The following is a 12,602-nucleotide window of genomic DNA, read 5'->3' on the forward strand; positions in this document are numbered from 1 at the left end:
ACTTACCCTCACAATACCATTTTCATGTCTTCCCCTCCCACCCACCCCCACCCCCACCCCCGCCGACCTGAATTACTTTAACTAAAAACTAATGTACAGCAGTTTCAAGTAATTAACTGCCCCAAGGCACTTTGCAGAAAGGTTATAAAACAAAGTGTGACAGTAGGCCACGTGAGGAATTATTAGGTTAGATTCCTGAAAAACCTGGTCAAAAATGAGGAGAACCTTAAGGAGGAAAGTGTGGCGGAAAAGTGGAGAGATATAGGGAGGGTATTCAGGAGCTTGAAGTTTCAGTGACTGAAGCCATCGCTACCAATGGTGGAACAATTAAAATTAGGAACACCCAAGAGGTGAGAATTCAATGAGTGCAGAAAGCTCTTGAGGGTTGTGGGGATGGAGGAGGTTATACAATAAGGAGAGGCAAGGCCTTGGAGGAATTTGAAAACAGAATGAGAATTTTAAAATTAAGACAGTGTCTGAGTGGAATCCAGTTTAAGTTAACAAGCATGGGGTGGGGCGTGAATGGGGAATGTGACTTGCTGTGAGTTAGATGGATGGCATTGGTTCAAGAAGGCAGCTCACCACCACCTTCCCAAGGGAAAGTAAGGATGGGCCCAGACAGTGATGCTCAAATCCCATGAATGAATAATAAAAGATATGGCGTACTGAGTTTTGGAAGATATCACATTAGTAGAGAGTAGGATGTCGGAGAGTAGACAGGAGTGCATTGGAATAATCAAGGTATGGACTATTCCATCAGCGTGTATGAGGGTCTCAGTTGCAGATGAACTGAGATAGGATGAAGTTGGGTGATGCTGCACTATTGGAAATAGATGGTCGAAGGATTGGTGCAAACCTGAGGGCAAGATTTTATGTCTGGATCAAACATGATAGCAAGAATGTCTTCAGTTACCTGCTGAAGAGAAGCAGCTACTAATGTTGGCGCAATTGATGGCCAGGATTTCTGTTTTCGAGAGGTGGCAATGTAGTGGTTTCAAATCATAAGAGTAGGGAGAATGTATTTTATTGAGAGTTTGTGTTTTCAATTGATGGTTCATTTGCACCTTAGTTGTGTTACTAAGTTGTTGCACCTTCGTTAGATTGCAACCCAAATCCAATGATCTGTGAATTTATGTTTTTAATCATAACAGGAGAGAAAGTACTTGCCAGTGGGTCTGTCCAATTACCTCGCTTTACACTGCTGGAGTCTGGCAGCCTGCTTATCAGCCCTTCCCACATCTCAGATGCTGGGAGTTATACATGTCTGGCTACTAATTCTCGAGGAGTGGATGAGGCTTCTGGAGATCTCATTGTGTGGGGTAAGAGATGATACTGCTTGAAAAATGGAAGTATCTTCTAACTGCAAATGCTTCATACCTTTATTTTATTTCAAAAGTATAATTTATTTATAAAAACATTTTTATATGCATACGTAGTCATGACAGCAGTTTGATTCTGTACGCAGTCTTTAGATATGTTGAACAAACAAATCCAATACATTTCATTTTTATACAAGACTGTATTTAAATGCATTTGAAGCACCAGCAAGTCTGATAACTGAATGGACCCTCATTCAATTTCATCAAAAAGCCCTTTGGTGCCTTGATGGCAGCTGCCCCAAGCTTTAATGTGTCCCTCAGCATGTAGTCAGGGACCTTGGAGTGTGCGAGTCTGCAACATTCAATCAGGATCAACTCCTTATTCCGGAAGATCAGTAATTTTGGGCAGACTACAGAACATATTTCACTGAGGTGATGGTCCTGCAGATGCAGTTGGTGTTTGTCACACTATGTGCATCAAGCGCAGAGGTCACAGAGCTGCTCATGACGAACCTCGACAAAAACTACTGCATCTCTCTCCAGACATCCTTTGCCAAGGCACATTCCAGCAGGAGATATCAGACAGTCTCAACAGCCCACAGCCATTTTAAGGGCAGTGTGCAGCAGCATAGAGAGTCTGGGTGTATATGGAGGATCTCACAGGTAGTGCCCCTCTCACCACCAGCCAAGTGACATCTTGATGCTTGTTGGAAAGCTGTGGTGATGAAGCATTCTGCCAAATGACTTTGACGGACTGCTCAGGGAACCACACATTAGGATCCAGCCTCTCCTTTTCCCATAGGCTCCCTGGTGAGCTCCAGGCAGTAAAATAAAGCAGGAAGTTTGATCAAAACACATTACTGCAGATGCAGGAGTCTGTACTGAAAACAAAATTGCTGGAAATCACATTGGATCAGGCAGCATCCATGGGGAGGGAGAGAGCAAGCTAACATTTCAAGTCGAGATGATTCTTCATTAGCCCTGATGATGAATCATCTCGACTCAAACATTAGTATGCTCTCTCTCCATGGATGCTGCATGGCCCACTGTGGTTTCCAGCATTTTTTTTGCTTTCAGGCATTTTGATAACTGGGTATGCCAAGCTTCAGGTTTGTATCATGGACTTTATGATAAACAACAACATTACAGTACACCCACAGTATGTTTTGTAATGAGACAAAACTGTGAAAAACTTCAATTAAGGATGCTAATTCAAATCCATAATGAATAAATACCTTTCAGTTCATTACTGTTATGAATATTTATTAATTGGATTGGCTCTCCTTGCTATGCAAACTCTACCTACTTTGCATATACAGAATAGATTAGTTTCAGATTAGACATTTTTCCTGCTGAAGTATCACAGGTGGCCTGCACTGAGAAATACAATGAGATTGTTTTGTTCAAAATCATCTCCTGTTGCTCTGTTTTGTAGCTATTACTGCTGTAGGGCTGCTACTCATGGACTAAAGGTTGCAAGTCAGGAAAAAGCTACTTCTGGATCAGGAAACAAATATTCTCAATCAAATTTCTGAGTTTCCTCCAGTTTCTGCTTCAGTGTGGGGAACCTTCATCATCAGAGGGTTTCGAGATCATCTCTGGACTGTGATTGAGAGGAGAACTTCAAAGATTTTCGGTTGAGTGAGCTGCAACTGGTGGATCTTTTTGCGGGCTTCGGCCTGATGCCAATTTAGAGACCAGCCACCGTCCAGCAAGAAAACTAAAACAAGGGGCACCCAGAAGGAGGGACAAGCTGGAGAGGAGGGCAAGGTAGCCAACACAGAAGCACAGAAACCAATTTAACCTGAAAATTGGGAGTCAATAGAGGAGGAGGAAATGAAGGAGGCCAGGGAGTGGAAACCAGTGAGAAACAATCAGATCGCCCCTAGTTCCTTGGGAACATGGCTGGGCGGGATCCACTCACACACTGAGCCAAGACACCACCACGAGCTGCCAAGAGACCAGGCAACAACCCGCCATGAGCTGCTGAGAGACCAGGCCACAACCTACCATGAGCCGCTGAGAGACCAGACCACAACCCACCATGAGCTGCTGAGAGACCAGGCCATAGCCCACCATGAGCCGCTGAGATACCAGGCCATAACCTGCCATGAGCCACTGAGAGACCAGGCCATAACCTGCCATGAGCCACTGAGAGACCAGGCCATAATCCGCCATGAGCAACCGAGAGACCAGGCCATAACCCACCATGAGCTATTGAGAGATCAGGCCACAACCCACCATGAGCTGCTGAGAGTCCAGAGTGAGACTTGCTGAGAAACCGCTTGGCGAGAAAAAGAGAAAAGAAAAGGGGAGAAAAGAGAAGGAAACAGAAGGAGTGGAGGAGCTCTTTTTGGAGCGACCTACTCTGCCACCATCTTGACGATAATCTGTACTGTACTGGGCTGGATGATCTCTGAGAGCCTCGAGCTCCTCAGGGATATGATCATTTAGGTGCAGTACAGGGGTGTGGACAACATTGTTCATGCAGTCAGAAAGCTTCCTGATCAGGTCTGAGTCATACAGGGCTGCCTCTCTCAGTGTTGTATTGAACCTTTTGCTAAGTCCATCAGGAAGGATGCTGAAAATATGTTGCTGGAAAAGTGCAGCAGGTCAGGCAACATCCAAGGAACAGGAGATTCGACGTTTCGGGCATAAGTCCTTCTTCAGGAATCCTGAAGAAGGGCTTATGCCCGAAATGTCGAAACTCCTGTTCCTTGGGTGCTGCCTGACCTGCTGTGCTTTTCCAGCAACATATTTTCAGCTCTGATCTCCAGCATCTGGAGTCCTCACTTTCTCCATCAGGATGGATGCCAGCCTGAGAGGGGTGATTATTCCAGGCAGCAGTGGCCTGCACATAGATGATGTCGCCAATTTCTGCTCGGATCCACTGTCAGGGCACAGGCTCATGAGCATCTGCAACCACTTCAAACAGGCTTTGGGAGCCAAGGTACATCAAAGCACAAGCGAGACCATGTTTTTTGGGAACTGGGCCGACCAATTCTTTATCCGCTTCACCATTGGACAGATTATCTGAAGGTGCTGGGAACACAGTGGCACAATGGTTAGCACTGTTGCCTCACAGCACCAGAGACCCAGGTTCAATTCCCGCCTCAGGCGACTGACTGTGTAGAGTTTGCACATTCTCCTCATGCCTGTGTGGGTTTGCTCTGGTTTCCTCCCACAGTCCAAAAATGTGCAGGTTAGATGAATTGGCCACGCTAAATTGTAGTGTTAGGTGAAGGGATAAATGTAGGGGAATGGGTCTGGGTGGATTGCGCTTCGGCGAGTCGGCGTGGATTTGTTGGGCCGAAGGGCCTGTTTCCACACTATAAGTAAGTAATCTAATGTAACATGGTTCGGAGGGACTGGGGTGTGTGCAAAATTGTGACAGGAGCCTATCTCCATGGTGAGGTAGAAACTGGGCTTTTGGGAGCACTCTTCCCCCTTTATTGCTGGTAAAAACCTGGTCATCAGGTGTGAGGCACTCTCTCTGTTGTACATGGCACAGGTCTGGACAACCACTCCTAGAATCTGCGCTGTCCTGCGCTGTTGTAATTACCTAGGCAATTTTCCACTTCATCTGGAGATTGAAGATAGATTGTGTCCTCAGGGACTCCATGCACAAATCTCTGGAAGAGCATGCCCAAAGCTGCCCTCGTCCTGATGGCCACTTTTGTGTGTAACTGCACCAAGCTTTGTGTAGATGCAAACACTAAGTGTCAGTATGTACCAAGGTTTTACTATCTCTGGTGGTGGGAAGGATGGGACTGGCCTCATAGTTGGACAGTTCCATATCACCTGTACTTTGAGGAGAAATTTGCAAAAAGAAACACGTTCGATCACAAGTCCACCAGGAAGTGGTCAGTACACAGTCCTCAAGACCCTGCAGAGAAAGCCAAGGGTGAATCCTGTTGGGTTGTTCCCTGAGCAGACTGCCAAAATCATTTCACAGAGTGCTTCATCACCAGAACTTCCTAACAAGCATCAAGAAATCACTTGGCTGGTGATGAGAAGGGCACTACCTGTGAGATCATTCATGTACGCCCAGTCACTCTGTGCCACTGCCCACTGCCCTTGAAGCATCTGCACAGCGGTGAAGACTGTTACACATCTCCTGCTGGAATGTGACTTTCCAAAGGAAGTCTGGAGAAAGATGCAGTGGTTCTTGTCAAGGTTCGTCCTGATCAGCTCCATGATGCAGGATTCTGCACTCTACATTCTGTTCCCCGGGACGCATACTGAGACAAACATCCCCTGTGCCTGGAGGATCATCAACTCGGTGAAAGATGCTCTTTGCATACCTGAGACTTGTTGGTCTTCCAGAACAAGGAGTTGACCTTGACTGAGTGTTGTAGACTGAACCTTATAGCTCGGGTCAGCTGTCACCAAGATGCAGTGGGGCAAGACCACCATCTAAGGTCTTACTGCTGAAGTCTTACTACTGTATGGAACTGAACTGCTTTAGTTACTGTGTATAAATATAAAGACAGTTTTACGAATAAAGTACATTTCTGAAATTTAAAAAAGCCAGAAGCTCATTGTGAAAGAAAGTATACTTAAAATGGAACAAAACAATCATTCAATGAGTACAAATATTGGGAAGAATTTTATTCTTCCTGGTGGTGCGTTAGCAGGTAGGTGGAGGATGTAAAATTGGATACACTACGATGGGCACGATTCTTGGTACATATTCAGCCATCCTTGTCCCTGTCTTCACCGTAATTTTATGCATGGCAAATGAAGCATCAGCTCGCCTGCCCAGAATAGGGTCAGTTGGAGCAATTAAATTGCTAATTAATGGATACTTAAGGGCCTTTTCCTGCTGTTGCCATGATTTTCCTTCCCAGAGGGTTGAAATTCAGACCAATGTAAATCCAGCTGGTTTTCACTATTGCAACCAAAGGTTGGGCCAGGGGAGAAAAGTATCTGTATTAAGGGCCCCCAAATCTCGTGTCCTACTCCTGGTGGGATCTGGATAAATGAGTAAACAAGATATAAAAGGTGAAACTCAGGCAAATTAGTCTGTAAGGGCAAAATCAGAAATATGGCTTCTGGTTGTCAAAGAGTAAAATCTAGGACCAACACTGAGGAATTCTTCACAGAGAAACATGATAGGCATGTCGAAAGGCTGGTCGGAAGACAAAGATCTTGCTATCATTAAGAAACAGTTGTAATCTCTGATACAATATAGGTTTATTTCAGATGAGACAGTTAGAATGTGTTACATACCCTTCTTTACTTGTGTACATCACTTGTTTAGCCCAGTGCACAGAGAATTTTGTATCTATCTGTTACCTTTCATTATATAGGCTTATATTATTGTCTACTAACACAGCATTCTGTCAGTGATGTGATTATGGTCAGTTGTAAGCATGAACAGAGAGGCTACATTTCCTAATGAGAATACCATGTTTTGAACTGATGGTGATCTTTCACAGTATTGCAATAAAGTGGTTGGTTTTTCCATGCTGAAACCAGAGAAGTGCAAACCTAGGAATAGGAACATATTCCACCATTCAGTTTGATCAAGACTGATCCATTTCTCAAGTTAATTTACCCAACTTTGTTCATGTCCCTGACACCCTTATCATTCAAAAAATCTCAATCTTGAAAATCATAACTTATCCAGGATTCTCAGCCTTTTACAGAAGTGAATTCCAAATTTCCATTTCCATTTGAGAGATAAAGTGCTCTTGATTTCACTTCTTACTCACCCTGCTTTAATTTAAAAGAATTGCTCTTTCTTCTCAGTTCTCCCACTGCAGGAAGTAACTTCTCTGTATCGAATCCCTTTATAATTTTAAACATCTCGATTAGAGCACTCTTCAACTATATAAACTCAAGGCAATACTAACCCAGTCTATCCAAACTCTCCACATAATATAATTTTCAAAACCTTGGTACCATTCTGGTGAATCTGCACTGTGGCCCCACAACTCCTCCCTCCCTCCCTCCCAGACAAACTCAGCTTTTATTAATTTGTGTACAGGAATATCTAAATCCCTTTACTCTCCTGCAGCCAGTTTCTCACAAGTAACAACATAGTCCCTTTTGCCTTTCTCAGATCCAAAGTAAAGATCATAAGAAATAGGAGCAGAAGTAGGTCGTTCAGCCCCTCAAGCCTGTTCCATCATTCAGTGGCTGATCTGACATTCCATACGTCCACCTTCTTGCATTGACGTTTCCACCTCCTGATGCTGCCTGGCTTGCTGTGTTCTTCCAGCCTCCTGCTTGTCTACTTTGCATCTGCAGCTTTTTATTATTCACTTCATCTGTCTATGTTGTTTTCCACCTTTCTAATTCCATCATGTTGTACCTCCTTAGTGTCATCCGCAGCCTTAGTTAAGCAGCTCGATTCCTACATACAGATCATGAATATATATTATGGTGAAAACCGCAGGCCCCAAAACAACTTCACAGTGTGTATTTTAGCTGTCTTCTTCCATAAATAATTTGTTGTAGAAAAATGAAATAAAATTAAAGAGAAACTGTAAACCAAAGCAGCGGTGACATTTATGGACTAGGTAAATTTGTATCATGTTATCATCATTCCATTTATATTTTTTTACTATGTGAGCATGATTTAACTATGTCAGATTCTTGACTTGTAATGATGCAAAATTTCCATTTGAAGCGTTCTCACGGTAAACAATTTATGTTAGAGTGCCCTCTATTGATACTACGTGAGCATCGTAACATGTTCACTATTCGTATTTCTGCATTTCTTTTGAATTGGTGCTTACTGTAGATTCAGATTCATAATAACAGTTCTACAATTCTTATTTGTATATGTTTTGGATCAGTGGAGATAAAAGAACTTTTAGCGAATTATTCACCCTATTCCCAAAATATAATGTGACCCAGAAAAAGTTTCATAATCTGAAATTGTTGGATGATCCAATCAAGCAGTACAAGTCCTAACAAGCAGATGCTCGATCACTTATCCTAATCCCAAATGTTGTGTGTACCTTTGCCTTTCATAACTTTACCTCTAAGGGACTTTAAAGACAGATATGGTATATATTTTTAAGGCTGCAACTCCTCCTAGGAGTCAATCTGACTGGCTATGCGGGCAACACACACACTGAAACTAGCACAACACATTGAGCTCAGCTGTAATACTCATTTTATGATTTACAATGTGTTTTACTGTTGTAAATAAGCTAAGCCACACAGTTAATCAACCTCTAAGGAGTGGTTAATTCATAGACCAAAATTATTAATGTGACCCCATCACAAATCATGGCTGAGATGGGTCAGTCCCTCAAATATCATCTCCAGTTATGCAACAGGAGTGTTCCACCAGTACTTTGCTTCTCTGTCAGAAAGACAATTGGGTGGCTTCTCAAAATTGTTCTTTTTACAATTATTCTGCCAATGGGTCTCTTTACAAAGATATTCAACACCCTCCAAAAAAAACCTTCCTTTGCTAAATTCTTAGGATTTCTTTTGACAGAGTTCATACACTAGGTCACTGTTGAGCCTTGAGTATGGCACAAACAACAAAGTTTCCCTGGAAATCTGGGGAAATTAATGTGAAATTCCCTGGATACATTTCTGTTCAAAGGAAGAGGGGCGGATAGTACAATGCCATGTAATGCAGTTGAGCAAAGTGTAAACAAAATCCCCAATAAGATGGAATCCCAGCATAATTATATTATCCCTAAATTTCCGTGTTCTCTATCCCCTAATCATATATTTTTGGCTTTTCTACCTCAACCAGTTGGTGGTCCAGCTCCCTGTTAGTGGAGAATGTTTTTTTTTAAAAGGAAGAACTTGTAGACCAATACCTTAATATGAATTTAATGAGTAGTTATTTTTATAACTTGGTTTACAGCTCGCACACGTATCACAAATCCCCCACAGGAACAAAGTGTCATCAAAGGAACCATGGCAGTCCTAACCTGCGGTGTGACCCATGACCCCAATGTTGTAATCAGGTATGATTCTTATTGAAATTTCTCATAGACTGCATAGTGCTGAGCATTGGAACACCATCCAATGCTTCTGTTGTATATTTTGCAGAAGCAACCATGACCAACTAATGCTTGAAATAGTCTGCTGCCACAAACCTTCCTTCCCACACTTGAGCTAAGAGGTCACCTGACTCACAGTCCTGGACAATGGACAACTAGTGAATCTTGTGAAGCAGAAGCATTTGTCTTAGCAACAAGATGTCATTAATTGCATGGTAGTAATAGGTGCAAGTTACATTGACATAATTAGTAAGACTATCAAGAGAGAGGATTGACACATTAGGTCCCATCAGAATCTCAAGCTGGAGAGTTTTTCCTCATCCAAGACTTTGTTATATCATCAAATTAGATGGCACATAATGTAGTCTCCAAAATGAAACTTTCAGACTTATCACCTTATCCAATATCTTCATTACAATACCGATTAGCTACACAGCCTCTGTCCATTACTCCTTATGATTATGATTTGGAGATGCCAGTGTTGGACTGGGGTGTACAAAGTTAAAAATCACACAACACCAGGTTATAGTCCAACAGGTTTAATTGGAAGCACACTAGCTTTCAGAGCTATCACCTGATGAAAGACCGTCGCTCTAAAAGCTAGTGTGCTTCCAATTAAACCTGTTGGACTATAACCTGGTGTTGTGTGATTTTTAACTCCTTATGATTATTTGGATCTCTTAGTTTCGGAGGTCCAAAGGTAAAGCAAAACCATCACGATGCAGCATTCTGTTCTCTTCCTGAGGTTTGTGGATTGCATAACATGAAATAGAGCTCAGAAGGGTGGAATAATTTTTCTTGCAGTTGTGAAGGTTGATTCTTCAATTACAATTTAAAGTTTTAAAGAACATTTCATAGCACAAACCAATTATTTCCTTCTTAAAGAAGGAAGTTTGGATTTGTAAAAGGTTAGCGGCTACTTTTTGGGAAAAGATGATTGCTAGGTCGGAGTGGTTTTTAACATCGTGCTGTGAATGACCAGGCACTGAACCACAAGACGGGTATCAGTGACGACAAAATTTGATGTTGCATGTCTTTGATGGCTGATAGGTAGTGGCAGATGATGGTGCAAGAGGTTTCCTCACTTCTGTGACTGAAATCATAAACATACTGAAGCTTGAGTCTGAAAAGTGTGTTGCTGGAAAAGCTCAGCAGGTCAGGCAGCATCCCAGGAGCAGGAGAATCGACGTTTCGGGCATAAGCCCTTCTTTCCTGCTATGAAATGCTGTCTGACCTGCTGCGCTTTTCCAGCAACACATTTTTCAGTTCTGACCTCTAGCATCTGAAGTCCTCACTTTCTCTTCCCTGAAGCTTGAGTCTGCCTGATTCTCATTCATTAAGCTCCACTTGGAAAAGTAATTATTATACTGGCAAACGTAGCTATTTGCTAAGTAGGAATGAGAAGGATTTTAAGACGTTTTTTAATTGATCTTGAGCTGATACATTATGTCACAAAAGCAGATGACACAACTAGGTCACAACCAAGGATACAAATAACACAAAAATAATCTAAAACAGTTCTGTAGTTAGCTAAAGTCTATTAGAGATGCAACCTAATTTATCCCACTTGAGCCAGTGCAAATATTTGTCAAATCTAATGCTCTTCAATGATTTTGTGAGGTCATCCTCAGATACTGGAAAGAGCTTGTGTTGTATTCCAACCTAGAAGGCTAGCTCTCTTAGTTTCAATGGTCAGCTAAAACCAAACAATCTGTTGGAGCATTGGCTTTCAGTCATCTGGAGCTGAGCGGGATAAGGCCAATGCTGATATATACTTCATTAACTTCCATTAGGGAACCAATTAACTGAAATGAATATCTATGATCAGATGTATTGATGTTTGGTTACTGGTTGCTGTTGGCAACAGATACCTGTGGTGAATAAACAAAGAAAATATGTTGTTTTTCCTCCAGTACACTACTGTATATTGTTCATCCTATGAAATTTAGTACTGTGACATTTTCTACACCTGTTATGCAGGCATGTGTGGCAGAAGGATGGGGCTATAATTGATGTGAATGCCATCCCACGTATGAGAGTTGATGAAGCAGGAACATTGTATATCTCTCAGACCTGGTCAGGAGATATTGGATTGTACACCTGCAAAGTGCTATCAGTAGGAGGAAATGATTCTCGCAGTGCTCAAGTCAGAGTCAGGTAAGTGAGGAATTAATGAGATTGTATTGTAGACTCATGACTAATGTCAAGCACGTGAAATCAGGAAATGTAGCAGAATTGCTAGCAATCTGGCTACAAAATAACAAACAGGGTGTTGGGTTAAAGGTAGTTATTTAAACTGACAAGAGTTGGGAAGTGGGGTTGGTCACGATACATAAACAATCAGAATTCTGAAATCAGAGACATGATTTAAAAATTATTAAAACACATCACATTGCAGAGTATATAATTCACAATGAGGAAGACTGGAGCAAAGTACAAAATATTACGACTAAATTTATATAATGAATATGTAAGTGACAAATGAAATTCAAGGTCAATAATTGTGAGCTGGTACATTTTGGAAGGAAGGAAAAGGTCATGTACTCCTTGGAAAATAAGAATTGAAGTGGGATAGAGCAGCAAAGCATTTCTGATGCACCAATCATGAATGCAGAAATACAAGTAAAAAAAGGCCATGAAAACAATAAACAGGGTTAACTTCTAAAGAGATAGAAACAAAAACACAGAAAATAATGCTAACCATAGATCAAACCATGGGTTCGCCAAATTTCAGATACTGTGGTACAGTTGTGATCTCACTATTAAAGAGACATTGAGGCACTAGTGAAAGTGCTAAAGATAATATAGAGGTTGTATCGATCAAGACAGAACAAACAGGCCTTTTTTTTCTTAAAGAAAACTGAGAGGTGGCCTAAAAAAGGTCTGTGAAATTCAGAAATGTGGCAAAGACAGTGAAGGCATTTCTACTTGAGACTAAAAAGAGGGTGGGGCATGTAAAAATAAGTCAATCACTAATATATCCAAAAGGAAATTCAAAAGGGACTATGTTCGACAAGATGTCCCATGGGAGACTGGTTCGCAAGGTTAGATTTCACGGAATAAAGGGAGAACTAGCTATTTGGATACAGAACTGGCTCAACGGTAGAAGACAGAGGGTGGTGGTGGAGGATTCTTTTTCAGACTGGAGGCCTGTGATCAGTGGAGTGCCACAAGGATCGGTGCTGGGTCCTCTACTTTTTGTCATTTACATAAATGATTTGGGCGCTGGCATGAGGTACAGTTAGTAAGTTTGCAGATGACACCAAAATTGGAGGTGTAGTGAACAGATAAGAGGGTTACCTCA

General features: G+C 42.0%; 1 protein-coding gene across 1 annotated transcript in view; it reads left to right on the plus strand.

Annotated features, from left to right (window-relative positions):
* The window catches only part of sdk2b (sidekick cell adhesion molecule 2b), a 469,615-nt gene that overhangs the window by 193,692 nt on the left and 263,321 nt on the right, over positions 1–12,602 (plus strand). Inside the window, exons 12-14 of the mRNA XM_060844513.1 lie at positions 1,152–1,319; positions 9,160–9,262; positions 11,279–11,455. Coding sequence (XP_060700496.1) covers positions 1,152–1,319; positions 9,160–9,262; positions 11,279–11,455 — 448 coding nt within the window. The remainder of the gene's footprint in view (positions 1–1,151; positions 1,320–9,159; positions 9,263–11,278; positions 11,456–12,602) is intronic.

This window comes from Hemiscyllium ocellatum, chromosome 25, assembly GCF_020745735.1.
Source record: "Hemiscyllium ocellatum isolate sHemOce1 chromosome 25, sHemOce1.pat.X.cur, whole genome shotgun sequence".
NCBI lineage: Eukaryota > Metazoa > Chordata > Chondrichthyes > Orectolobiformes > Hemiscylliidae > Hemiscyllium > Hemiscyllium ocellatum.